At 43.2% G+C, this 14,209-nt stretch overlaps 1 protein-coding gene across 1 annotated transcript in view; it reads right to left on the reverse strand.

Annotated features, from left to right (window-relative positions):
• SEMA5B (semaphorin 5B) overlaps positions 1-14,209 on the reverse strand; it is a gene marked incomplete at both ends in the record, with an annotated part of 132,848 nt that overhangs the window by 15,379 nt on the left and 103,260 nt on the right. Inside the window, 8 exons of the mRNA XM_082056325.1 lie at positions 1,967-2,172; positions 5,314-5,358; positions 6,254-6,403; positions 7,283-7,453; positions 9,259-9,477; positions 10,130-10,355; positions 11,734-11,881; positions 13,363-13,506. Coding sequence (XP_081912451.1) covers positions 1,967-2,172; positions 5,314-5,358; positions 6,254-6,403; positions 7,283-7,453; positions 9,259-9,477; positions 10,130-10,355; positions 11,734-11,881; positions 13,363-13,506 — 1,309 coding nt within the window. The remainder of the gene's footprint in view (positions 1-1,966; positions 2,173-5,313; positions 5,359-6,253; positions 6,404-7,282; positions 7,454-9,258; positions 9,478-10,129; positions 10,356-11,733; positions 11,882-13,362; positions 13,507-14,209) is intronic.

Raw genomic sequence — 14,209 nt, forward strand, 5'->3', positions numbered from 1 at the left:
CTAGATCAAGTACTCAGAGATGGATCTATCAAAGAGGTCAGCTCCCTCCGGACACTACATTTATTAATCTGCTGCTATTTCAAACTTTGCTTAGCTTTATTATTAATTCTACTCTACCGCACTACTCAGTATAGACATATTGCATTTCATATTCCATTTACCCAGTTGACCAAGATCATTCTGCGAACAACTTCATCCTTCCAAATTTTAACCATTCCTCCTATTTTGGCATCATCTGATACCATACAATAGCTTAACATAAATAATGAAGAAAATGTTAACACAAAAGCAACCCTGTAACTACCTGCTTTTGCTTGCTATATAAGAAACATCTCTTCATTCCTGCAAGCTTTTCTCATCTGGGTCTTCCTATTGACTTTACCACAACTGCTCACATAACTGGAAGGATTACTCTCATAGTTTGAAGTTTCCAGGATCAGGTCCCAGTTCTTTACCTGTCTTAATAATTTATTACCTAACCCATATATGCAGAGTGTGTAGAATAATACATCCTGTGAAACTTTGTTAAAAGCCTCTGAAAATCCCAATATGTCTGCTGCTTCCCTCCCATCTAGATCAATATTTATTTAATTTAAAAAAGGAATCCAATTTGCTTGACATGATTTACTTTCCACAAATCCATGCTGACTCGCGTTATGAGGCTGCCCCCTTACTAAACTCTATGCAACTCTATGCTGCTAGGAAAGGTGTTTTCGAGACTGCATTTATAGGCAGCAGGATCCTCTGAGGTGTTGCAATGCCCAACGTGAGGAATTCAGCACATACTTATTGCCAAACTGGTCTGTTATTTTCCAGTTCAAACTGTTTTCCTTTAAAACACCAAAACAACATTGACTCTTTTCAAATGATTTGATGCAAGCTCTTAGGTCTGATGCGTATTCACATTACAAATCATGGCCATGTATCAGGAATCATCCTGTGCCCAGCATTAAAAAATCCCTACGTAGAAACAGCCCCCAACACCCAGGGAATTTAGGCCTTGGCAACAGTCCCACTGTTGATCGTATTGCTGGGTCTCAGTCAGAAGCCGGGCCAGATCAGCAGAAACAGACAATCAAAATGTCAACAGCACAGAGCTATCTGGAGGAGCAAGCAGCTGCAGGGTTTCCTTCTGTTTTGTGTTCATGTCACAAATAATGCTCCACACTATTCAAGTGACTTCAGGCGGGCTGTTCCTCCTGTGGTGACATGAAGCACCTTCACCTATCCCACTGCTCATGTTGCTGATCCCACACTTCATCTGGAGATTGATGCTCAAATACAACGATGCGCTACTGTCTCAGCATTTTGGTTTTGCACCCTTAGTCCTATTTGTTCAGACAACGGGTGATGTTCTCTTTAGCAAGCAGACATGCCAACAGAGTATGCCACTCAACACTCATCTTCTCCTAAGGCTTCAACTCCCAGTTCTGCTGCTATCATTATATTCGCCATGGCTGCCTGGGCTAAGTTCTGTCCAGGACTGACAGAGGGAGCAGAACCCTCACTGCTTTCTCATTTGTTCCATTTTGACAGTTCCCAAAACATTTCCAGAATCTTATCCTACCAATAAGTATTTTCCCAGCTATTTGTCTAATGAAGTTTCCATTTTTATTCTTCCTCCCCTCAATTTCCTCTTACCACGTGCTAACAATGCACCGAACTGAGCTCTTACTGACTTCTTAAAGGAAAATTTGTATGCACACAATAGTTAGAATGGGCTGGAGTACTTTGATATGTATTTGCCAGTCTGGCATTCATCAGGACTATGAAACAGAACAAAATCCCATTGCAGTAATGAGACTTTTTAACCCCTTTGTGACAGTACAGACAAATGCCCCTTCAGCCCCACATGCCATGCCAACAGCTGGGCACAGAAACACAAACCTACCCAATTCCAACCATGACATAAATACATTTGTTCAAACAGTATCAAGTCGATTGTGGTATTTCTCAAGTACCCTACCTTGAACTCCATAGGAGTGTACTTCTCGTTCTTGGGGGTTGTGTTGCCCTTGTAATGGAGGTGGTTGGGAGTGGTTGGGTGGATAACAGTCGACTCCTGGGACTGTCTCTGACAGCGCTGACAGTACACGTAAATCACAAATGTTAAGAGGCTAGAGCCGAAGAAACAGGAGACCCCAGTGGCAATCAGATGAATGAGACTAAAACCTGCAAGGGAAGTGACAAGAGATGCTATTTTAAAAGAACAGCCTTTTTCCCTCTCCCGACAAGACCACAGGTGCAAATCAGAGCTATGACATCTCGGGATCAACATTAATAAGCTGTTAAAGCCTGAGTCTTACGTTCTAACATAAACTGACATAATCTTCCTGCAAATTGGTCTCCCCACTGCAGCTCTGCCTGTGCAGTTTAACGGGTTCATGCATTGTTTTCTCAAAGCTCCCTCCCTGTCTCTCCTCTCTCCCCTCTATTGATATTGAAAGTAAACATTATGTTAAGCTGACAGCTAAAGAAATGAGCCGTACAAACAATGCACATTAATGGATTCCAAAGCATGTACGTGTCGCGGAAAAAAGGGGATAAAATGCTCAGTGTTTCTTGGAAGGGGAAGGGAGGGAAAAGCCCTTTTTGTCGGCTGCCCAAAATGCCTGTGGGACTAGATGTGGGCTGGGGGAGTTACACATTCCTCCCCCATGTAATCCAAATGTGCTCAGCATTCTTGCTTATTCATGGGGTGGCGTTGCCTTGGCCATGTTTGCACTACCTCTGAGGTGTATTTGTACGGCCAGCAGTGAAATAGGGGTCCTCAGGGGAATGAGAAAGATAAGGTGGACAAAGGAAAGGGGGGAACTGTTTGAAAAACACTTCTTTGTTTGCTTTCTCCACAACCTGCAAAGATAGGAAGCAAGCTGCAGGCAGGTGCCAGCAGGGTAGCTACAGTACAAATATTTCAAACAGAAAAACCCTCGGACTATAAAAGCCTCCTGCAGAGATGTCTCCACGCGGGATGGCAGCAGCACCCTCCACGCTCAGCGCTGACCTCTGCAAGGAGCCGTAGTTGTGCATCCCCGTGCTGGGAGGTACCTGACTCACAACTCCAGCTGGCAGGGGAAACAGGAAATCAAACAGGGCTCCTCATTCCTCCCTCACCTCAGAGACTTTTACCCACAGGGTAAAACCAACCACCATCAGATCTCCACTTACAACAGAACAAACAGCAGCGAACTTTACAGCCACCAAGTTAATGAAGCAACCAGAGGCAATCTTGGATGGCAAAACTTTATGGCCCCCTTGTCTTCTGCTACGTGCAGCGGGGAGTGATGATGGCTTCAAAATCTACTGCCTTTCCTCTATCACCTGTGAAACAGGAATGACAGGGGCCCTAGTGCCTGGGGGGTGACCCCAGCTGCTGCCCTGCAGGCCAGGTCTCCCAGGGGACAGCCACATCGGCTCAGCAGTGACCGCAGCGGTAAAATTCCCATAACACTTAAAAAGCCAATTCATTTGGACAGACTGCTGTGTTGCCTTGAATGTGTGCAGAGAAATGGAAGGGACTACTCAGAGAGTGGCTTTAAATGAGCTTCATTCTTAGTCTGATCACGGTGTGCATTTTTTTGGTGTCATCTTACATTTTAACTGATATGCTTTTCAAATGGAGAATTCTGCCCATTAGTCTACTGCTCTCCTCTAATCTTTAGTTAAAAAATATCCTCCTGAGTTTAAAAAAGGACAAAACTAGTGGAGTTCTACAGCAAAATAATGCACTTCAATCATAATTACAGTAAGGAACATACAGAATTTATTCGACTGACGAGCTACATTATTTTTTAAACCACACTACAAAATTCTATTGCAAAATTACCACCTTCTATTGTGTTTTGGATGATCATCCAAAAAGCAGAAGAAAGATGATAATTTCCTACTAAATGTTACAAGATTGTTCCAAAAAGACATTTTTTTTTCTAAAAACCTTTGCCTGCTTTATATCACATCACTCATGAGAGCTAAAACACAGTATATGCCACATGACACTGTCACATTCTCCTCCTGTCCAGCTTTGGTTATATTGCAGTGAATGTTTCATTTCACTGCTACATTTACCTATTCACTACAGTAGGAAATCTTTTCTAAAACATAACGCTCTCTTACATTTCCCTCTCACCTTTGAAAGACCCATCTGATTTTTCAGGTTACTTTTAGCTGTATCTTAGGGAAAAAAACCAAATTATTTTGTTTGCAGCATCTGAATCCCTAGGGGGGAAGCTTTCTGGTTCATCATTTAGAAAATATAGATTTTCTGAGATGCATCAACAGAATTTCTATTGATTGTCTTCTTTGCCAAATATTGTGGAGCACTAAGTAATAAATGATATTAGCTATGGTTAAATGTAGATTGCAACAGCAAATACAATGGTGGTGGAGAACGAAGGACATGTGGATGTAGTGCATAACAGCAGAGTGCAAGCCCTAGTGAGGAGTCCTGGAACCAAAGTAGGTACATTGCACCCTCTGAGGGAGGAGTGATGCAGAAAGTCAACTGTTACATTGCAGGTGCTGATATCTTAATTCCATTGATTGCCCCACTGTCACAAATGGAGAGGCCACATTTCCATGCCATGGGTCGCATGCCTTTTTTTTTTTTTGCCACGATCTGCACAGGGACAAGAGATTTTGGCAGCCTGCAGATCATCTAGATTTCAGGAAAGCAAGGATGTGATGCTAGCAGGAATTGACATGGTCATTAGTGTGAAACTAGCATTTTAAAATGTCAAAGGAACTGCCATTTTCTTCAGTCTGCATTTTTATCATAGGGGCTCCTAGGGCAGTGGAAAAGTGACACTAATGACTGGATCTTTCCAAGTTACATGCAGAAAGAAGGCAACTTCTGTGAGAGGTGAGGACTTGAATGAAAGGAAGTGCTTGGAGAACAAGTATAAACTCTAATCTTGTCCTATATCAGGAAAGGATCTAAGAGACCCTGTTCACTCAAATCTTTATAGGTTATTTAAAAACACCTGCCTCCAAACAGCTGGAGGCTTACAGTGGTGTAATGAGGAATACCTCTTCCTTTCTCCTGCACCATTTACCCTGTGGGTAGAGAATCCAGCAATGTGCTCCCTGGTAATTAATGACCCTCAGTGGCCAGCCCAAACCCCAAAATAAATAAAAATCTTGGAACTGACAATTGGGCATGCAATACATTCCTCCAGTCTGACTCAGACAGCAAGACTCCAGTGGAATTAAGGCTATCAGTGGGATATGAGCTGTATAGATTAATGGTTTGGTTGCATAGGGAGAAAAGAAGCCAGGTTAAGATAAAAATAAGATATATAGTTAATGGTACCCTACCTCCACAGTTTGTGCTCTCATCAATGCTGGAGGCTGGGAGGATCACTAAACAAAGAGAAGATTGGAGAAAGTCATCATTTTGCCATCACGTTACCTCTTTCAGTAATTAAACCCCCTGTGCCCCAGACACAAGAAGATGCTCATGTGTTCTGCAGCAAGCTGAGAGCCTCTCTAAATTGAATGATAAGCTCAGAGTGTGAAACACATGCAACAAAACATCTCCAAAGACCTGAGAGTTACTGTACTGTTACCTGATCGCTCTTTAGTTTTTTTTTGATTTAGGGAAAATAAGAAAGCTGAGAAAACCATGAAAAAGAAGAGTACCATTGCCGAGAGATTTCACATTTTTAAGTCAGGGCACTGTAGTCCATAAAAGGACATGTGGAAAGGGGTTATTCGGTGTAGAGCCGTATAACATATTTGCCTGAAAGATTCAAGATCCACAAAACACAGGGTGGAAGATGTTGATGACCATCTATCCATCCACAGTGTCACTCTGTTAGACCCTTGATTAATGTCCCCACTTCATACACCAATTTTCTCCATCATCCTCACCTTATTTCTTTGCTCTTTTGATACCTGTACTTAAGGACCTTCTGTTGCCCATGCTCATACTGAAAACAGACATGATTTTTATAACCCAGCCTAAGATGAACTATGCAAAGTTAAAAGCTTCAATTCAGGTGAAGCAATACTATGTACTTATTATGGAACTAGGTAATTCTGTTTTAAAGAAAAGCTAAGCTGCCTTAAAGGAATGCCAGTTATCCTGTGCCTTCCACAAGGGACTTTATAACATGTTTGTTTGTTTGCTTGTTTTTCTAGAAGCATCCAAAACCAATTTATACTAGAGAAAATCTCAGTGTATCTTTACAGTCTGGGCACGAGCTGCTCTCCTGAATTGGACCACCCTCTCCCTCCTTGATGACACTGTACATACCAGGAATTTCATTATACAGGCAATCTTGGTATTGCGTGCTGTTTCCGACGCACTGAGAAGAGTCAGGGCTGTGTACCTCGCAATAACGGCTGCGGTACTGCATGCCTTCTTCATTACACAGGCTCCACTCCGACCACTCTGACCAGCCACCTGAAATGCCATATCAGGAAAACACAATGACACCATCATCAAGAAGGAAAAGGACCCCTTGTAGAGAACTTTCCTCATGCTAAAGGATGTCTAGATCCTGGCCCGGGCCTTTTTCACACATCTATTCCAGAGGCCTTTAGGGGATTTAATTTTCTCATTTCAAATAGCAGTACAAACATCATACCCTACTTGTCAGGCTGTAGTTTTCTTCATACAGACTGAACCAACCCTTAGGTGGAGAACTGCACAGCACAGAGTCTTAAAAGCTCCTATATCAGCTCTTTGGTTAAGATGTACAAGGAGCTAGACGGGGCAATGTTGCACCAGGAGTTCAAATTTCGAGGTGGCCTCCCAGGGGCACCCTGACAGCCAGCACAAGTTGTAGCAGCTAGTTTTGCTGATGTCCATATGGGCAGGAATCATCCTGCACTGCATCAGCAATACACACAGGCAGTTCAAAACCAGCACAGATCTAAACCCTGTCCTCTGAGCTGCACATGCTCATCTGCCTGTCTGAGCAAGAAAAAAGGATTGTCCCTTCAGGAACCATATAGACTGATGCTTCAGGACTCCTTTTGTTTGTATTTTAAGCTTCCACACTGAAGAACCGAGCTCCTGCTTTTTCAATTACTTTAAATGGATCAGCCATTAACAAGGTTTTGCCTGTCCAGAGCATAGGCTAGTAAAGAGGTAAAGAGAAACATGATATGTTGCAGTTGAATACTGCAGTTGAATTTCCCTGGCTCAATAGACATTTACTGAATGAACAGAAAAGCTTCTAACTGGTGGTGTTTCTGATTTATTTTTTAAACATTTTGCAGATGTGCCTTGCTCCCACCACCATCCGAGCCAGGTGGAGCAGGGACAAGAACCGGCTACCTTCACAGGGGTGCGTGTTGCAAAGGGCCTCCTCAGTGTGCAGACCAATGCAGATATCCTCTCCGCTGGATGGAGCTGGATTGGTGCAAGTCCGCGTGCGCTGGTAGTGTCCTCCTCCGCAGGTTGCTGAGCAGTGAGACCAAGGAGTCCAGCAAGACCATGAGCCTTTCACTGAAGGACATTGAAAAGCAAGGAGAGAGAGGTAGATGCCCTTGGTTACTCTTCTCACTGTGACAAAGCTGAAGAGCCCCAGTATCGCAACTTCCAGACCCACCCTGCCCAGACTAGCTAGCAATTTCTTGCACCCCAGGACATTTGGGTCTGACAACAAAATCTTCATATCAAGAAAGGGTACGAGTGTGCTGCACTCTGCAGGTGCAGAATGAAGTCTATGCCCGAAAAGACCCTGCATCATGAGGTGCCAAAATAGAAACCATTATTTAGCGTAGTCACTGGAATATTCTAGTCTAGTCTAGTCTAGTCTATCCTATTCTATCCTATTCCTATTTCTATCCCATCCCATCATATTTCTTTTTATAAAACAGAGTTGACATTACTATTATATTGTCCACTGACACTTCGTCTACATCAACATCAGATTTTTTTGGGAAAAGAGTGCTGTACAACCTAAGTGGAGTTTATATAGTACCCTTCTGTGGGGGTCCCAAGTCCCCTAGTCCCAGCCTTCAGAAAACAAACTCAGAGGCTTTATCTGAGCACAGCCCCACAACCAGTTAATAGTAAAACTAGGGAGGGACTTAAGACCCCTAATTCCCACCCCCGCCTTGTCAGGTTATTAGACTGCCTGATTTGCAGGTCCACATGCCATTATTTCAGAAGATAATAACCTGATGACTTAGTGCAAGATAAACCCAGGATTTGTGTATACACATTGAGCGAGGCAGGGAAGGAAGGAGACACAGAGAAATAGTAATCATGCACTCAGAACAGATCGTAAAACATCATAGTGTCCAAGGGGAGAAAACAGCACAGAAGAAGGGCACAGACATTAGTGAAAAGCCACTGAGAGCTTCCAAAATAGTACTAATAGCTGCCTTTATAGTGCTAGAGTTATTATCTTTTTATAGGCCATAGAGTGCAATATTTGACACTCTTGCTATGCTCTTGCTGCACATTCTGATCATATTTTCCTATCTGCATTGGAATTTTATCTTTGTATTGAATTTTAGAATAATAATAATACTACTATAATAGAGCATTTTCAAGTGCAGGCCACAAACTATAATGCCAGAGGTAGATAATTCCTAGAACTGCAAAGAGGCAAGGTAATTTGTGTAAGATCACTTAAGTTTAGTTTAGATAGTTATTACAGAGCAAGAAGGAGGATAAGTGAGAGAGAACACAGTAGTCAACGGTCTATTATTACTATTCTGGACCAGGAGTGCAACATAAACATGAGGACAAACTCGAAAACCAGGAAACCAGGCAAGAATACTCCCTGCTGGCTGTGCAGGAAATGGTAACTGATGTCAAGAGTAGATGCCCATCGCAAGAACAATACGTAAGCAGGAGAGGGGGAAGAAACAAGTGTTCACAAGAAGAACCGCCACATCAAGCATCTCAACACAGTATTAAGCCACATTTATTAAGCCTGTTTCCTCATCTAGGTGCAGATGCACCACAATGACCTCCACTGGATGGAGCATCAAACCTTCTTGAAGCAAAAAGTTACTAGACAAGCCACAACACTATTTTCTCCAGAGGATGTGGCTGTACTATACTCTGAGCCTAGGTGAAACATAAATCATAGCACTAAAGATCACATACATGGGTCATTACAATAGCTTAAAAAAAAAAAAAAAGGTTAAATCCCCCAAATTAAAAAAAAAAAAAAAAAAAAAAAAAGGTAGCTTGGAAATACTGATTTTTTTTTTTTTTTTCTGGCTCAACCATTAAGATGGGGAAGAACACCTCTGAATTTCACTCAGGAAGATGATCAAGATGATCATAGTTACCTGGGCAGGGATGTGGATTGCAGTCCTGGTACTCCATCGCTGACCCCACGCAGGGCAAGCCACCATTTTTAGGCTCAGGATTTGTGCATGTTCTCTTCCTGGTCCTAAAGCCCAACTCACAGTCCCTGGAACAGGAAGACCAGGCTCCCCAAAAGGACCAGCCCCCATTGATAATCCGTGCAGAGGTCTTACCAGTCTTGAGGAGGTCATCAACAAGAGCTTTGAGGAAAACAAAAAAGATACCACATGATAAAAATCAATCAGTTGTTGGTCTTTTAAAAAGGGCTTCAGCTCATTGGTAAAATCGGGATTTTTGTGCCCTGGGGAAGAAGTTCTGTTTAAACTCTTAGCAAAAACTTCTAGTTTTGTTCTACAGGGTTATAGCTAAGCTAGACACAAAATGAAATCTGGATACACACAAACTGAGACTACTGAGAACCTTGATAAATGACCCTTCTGGGCAAACTGTGGCAGTCGAGGCTGTGCCCTCAGGACACTCCTTGTATCACAGCAACAGTGAAGGGAATAACCCCAAGGGTTATTCACAAGGAGACCCCCAGAGAGAAAGAAGCATAAAGACACACTGTCCTGTAGAACGGTTTGTCTCCTCTTCTCTACACTCTCATTACTTGCCTGTTCTCTGCCTGGCAGTAGCAAGAAAAATCTATACACTACCATAAACACAGAGCTCACAACCGTGTTGACTTTTAAGTTGAGGGGCTCTTTCCATCCCTGCCATTCTGCAGTGATACTAGTCATACATGCCAAGACTTATGTAGGCACAACTGGGTTCTGGTTGTTCTGAGAGGATCCTCCTTCCACCACCCAATCTAGACCTGCCCTATGGTCCCCAAGAGCCGGCAAGACATACAGTCAGTATCACACACTGCTGAGCCATCATTGGGGCAGAATCGACTCTCGGTCTTCTTCCTCCCAAACTGCAGCTCATGGGGATCGGACAGCTGGGCGCGACACGTGTAGCGGAAGCGCTGCTCCTGGCGGGCACCATTCTGGGTGATGTTGACGGGCATCCAAGGGGTCCAGGGTGTGTTCCTGCGCACCTCTGGGCAGCTTTCTGGGTTGCAGGTCTTATATTCCTGCCAAGAGGGAAATCCACTTTCTCCTTACTTATTAAGCAGCAGCAGCCTAACTGACAGATTTATTTACACCCCAGAAAATAAAACAGTACCCTCTGCATCCAAAACAATCTCCATCCACCTTATCTGACCTCACAGACACAAGTTTGTGCTGGGCACAGCACAAAAAGTGGTGACTGTGGAGGCGGCGGTGGTGCATAGCTTCAGGTGGACCTCAAGGGTGAACTATGCTTGCTATTTTTACGTTTCCCTCAGGTTTGTCTTTCTTTGCTGACTCAAAGTCCTGTGGGGTTTCAAAAGCTTGGTGCATTATGGGGAAAGGAATAATTCAAGCAATAGATAATAATAACAGCAAATAAGTTTTCTGCTGTGACCCTGAGATGCTGCTCTCAAGTCAGCCTAGAGGAGCCCCATGAGAACAAAATGTCAGTTAGGTTTCTTCCCTGAAAAGTTTATTGTTTTAAGATGCGTTTAGATGATCTCTTTTTACAGCTACTTTTGTTTGGTTGGCTTTCTGAACTCTCTATTGAGGGCTGTGAACCATTTGCCGTCCTTGATGTAGAACATCCATTGAGTACAGACAATATTCTGGATGGATGGAGATGGGGTGATGTGGGGTCTTTACAATTCTCGCCGCTAGTGGGAGGAATTCCAGTGGCAAACATTGCGTCCTTGTTTAAAAATAAATAAATAAACCAGTCTTTCCTGGCAGAGGGAAAAGAAAAGTAATGCTTCAGGACTTCATGATTCTAGAGTAAATGCCAAACAGCTTGTGAGCAGATGGGAGGTTCCAGATCAAATCTGCTTACACTGAAAGAAAACTCCATAAAACTAATTAAAACAGCTGCATGTAACAGCTGCCAGAATAGGAAAGGGAAAATAAAGAGAGAAAATGCGTAGCCACTGCCTCACTGATGGGTTAACTAGGTGTTTGACCTGTTGGTTACTCAAGTATGACAGTGAGACTCCTTTCCAATGCATGTAGGGCCTTCCTTGACTCAACAGGATCATCCTTGGGAGTGGGACAGAAGAAAAAAAAAATGCTTTCAGGTAAAGGACTTGATATTTGAGCTTACAGAGGCCTAAAGGAAATGTTCTGCACACCAATCTGTCCTTACCTGTGTGTGCATGTACTTGCACACACATGCACACACATACACACACATACACACTCACACGCCAATTTCATTGACTCTGGGAATCCGCCACTTCTCTGCTTCCCAGTTCATTTCAGCATTCTCTCCAGCAAAAGCTGAGGATATAATTTTCTTTTAGCTTGAGAAATAAAACCAAGAAGAAGAGAGGAGATAAATACCAAGTCCCTAGATGCCCAATGTCAATAGGTGCCCCTTATGCAATGGCAATAAACAATACATACCACAGCACAACCTGGACATGTATTTCCATTTTCACAGGACCTCTGCCTTGAATGAATCCCTCCACCACAATTCACACTACATTTATTCCAAGGACCCCATGAAGACCAAAAAATTGGTAATGGACATGGACTGTTCTCATTACAGAATCTGAAAGAAGAAAGTGCATTGTTCAAAAATCATCCATGTCAGCACATTGAGGGAAAAAATGGTGGTGAATGCGAGACTCCAAGTTGCATTTGGGTGAAATTCATGCAGGCACAGAAAGCCGGCAGAAGGCTGACACAACAGATTAGCAACGTTCCTGTTCATGGCAGAGAACTGCGCCCTTTGTACAGAACGGGGAGTGGTTAACCAGGCTGAGCTCACCAAGCTAGCTGAAGTAAATGATTAAGATTGTTTTTTTGAAAGTCCTATAAGCTCATAACTTTTATGCACTGAATTCACAAAAGAGCTCATAAGCTGAAGCCCATGTGTCATAAGAGAGTGGATGGTAAATATTTTCAATGGGATGCCAACTCAACAGGGATCTGTCACTAATGGAAGACGTTAAACTCTCGACAATCTTCTCTTCACATGATCTGGCCCTTACTGCTGCTGGGACCCTAAAAAACTAGTGTTTGCAACTGGAGCTGAACTAGATGCTAAGTGCATCTACAAGCAGGCCCTAAATTAATCCTATTTCATGTTCCCATTTCAAAAGGCAACTTTAATTTTGTTCAGCTTTTTAATCAATATTGTTCTCAAATTGAACCATGCAGGACTGCAATTGACTCAGATGTAGTCTTTAAAACCCAAAAAGGACCATTCTGAATGGCCACAAATCAAACCAAACATTAAAGTGTCCTGAATTAAGGAAGTTAAATGAATTGCCCTTTGTATTCTGAGAAATACAGAGACATCTGTCTTAAGTGACCACTCAAGGGACATGCAACAGCTTACTACCAAGCAGAGGTGGCCTTTAATGAAATGTCAAATCTGGAAACCAAACTGGCATGCCTTGAAGCATGAGGGTCTGGGCTTGAAGATGCATAATAGCACAGCTGGCTCAGTAGGTTCAAAAAGTACTGTCTTTTAGTGATTTTGCATGAAATCTGCTTAGTTTTGAGGGGGAAAAAATATGTTTTTCTGATGTGAGCCCTGCAAAAACTCAACGCTGAATCTGTGAGTTAAGCTATATTCTGTCTTGACCTTCTTTTGGTGAAACCGCACAATATAGACTTAGGATTGGTGCCACTGGCAATGAAAGCTGCACTTATTCACCTGCGTCCTCAGGGATGGATCAGAACAGTGTTAACTGTATCGATAAACTCTACACTGCCAACAGCAGGCACAGCTGCTCCTTTTGTTGAGGAGGTCAGCCCTCTGTTTGGGAGACAGGAACACTTGTGAAGGTCTGAGAGGACCTGCCTGAGAGGGGAGACAGCTCTGAAGTCTCTGATGGTCACAGACACAATGAAAGAGAGTGGCCATGTGTATGAGCATCCTCATCTCCCCCAGGCTCTGACATTCCTTCTGCTTTGTGCATTCAGCCAAACAGCCTTATTCTGCATTCACAGAAGAGCCACCGCTTCCAGGTGACAACACCAAAACCGCAGAAGTGACCACCCAGCACTGGGAACGCCTCTTACCTTTCTTCCCTGCTCTGTCCAACGCAGACCCTGCCACCGTACCGTGGAGCAGGGTTGCTGCAGGATCGCTGGCGGACCTGGAAGCCAATCCCGCAGGAGGTGCTACAGGGGGCCCAGGACGACCAGGGTGTCCAAGCGCCGTTTCTAACAAAGGGGGTGAGAGGGAACAGGTTACCCAACAATCTGCCCGTGTCATGCCATGCTTAACAACAAAACACATAAGGCAGTGGCTCATTGGAGAAGAGTTTATTCCTCTCAACTAGACTTCAAGTCAGCAGAGATCTAGAAAAGGAAGTTTCAAAAGTGTTTAGCATTGGCCTAACTTTCCTCCCATTGAAGTCTCTAAGAACTGGAAAGGAAAATAATGAAGCAAATATTGAACGATTTTGAAAATGTCTCCTAGGAGGCAACAGTGTTGTTGCTGTAACTCTCACTGACTATTCCCCCATCATCTCTTCTATGTCTCATAACCCCCTTTTCTGAGTCAATGGCTCATCCTAAAGTTGTATGTCCTGGACTCTTCTGCACAAGCAGTGCAGGTTTTGAGGCTCAGCAATGCTAGTTGTGTCAAAGATATAAAAAACCTACCCCCTTGCTAATCCAGTACGTACTGATGCTTTAAATCTCTTACAGCGTTACTACTACCAGCTCCCATGCTTTTATCATAAACCTCATAATATTTGGTGTTTTCCTAAAGCCTGCAGCATTGAATCCTATTAATCTTAAATTTCATTAAAAATAACAATAATTGCTTCTAGCTTTCATGGCCGCCTGCAGACGTCACTGCAGCGTGACCTTAAATCTGTAGAAACCAGAAGGCAATTAAGAACTCAGAAGCAGCATCGAG

This window comes from Streptopelia decaocto (assembly GCF_964273445.1).
Source record: "Streptopelia decaocto genome assembly, chromosome: 6".
Lineage (NCBI taxonomy): Eukaryota > Metazoa > Chordata > Aves > Columbiformes > Columbidae > Streptopelia > Streptopelia decaocto.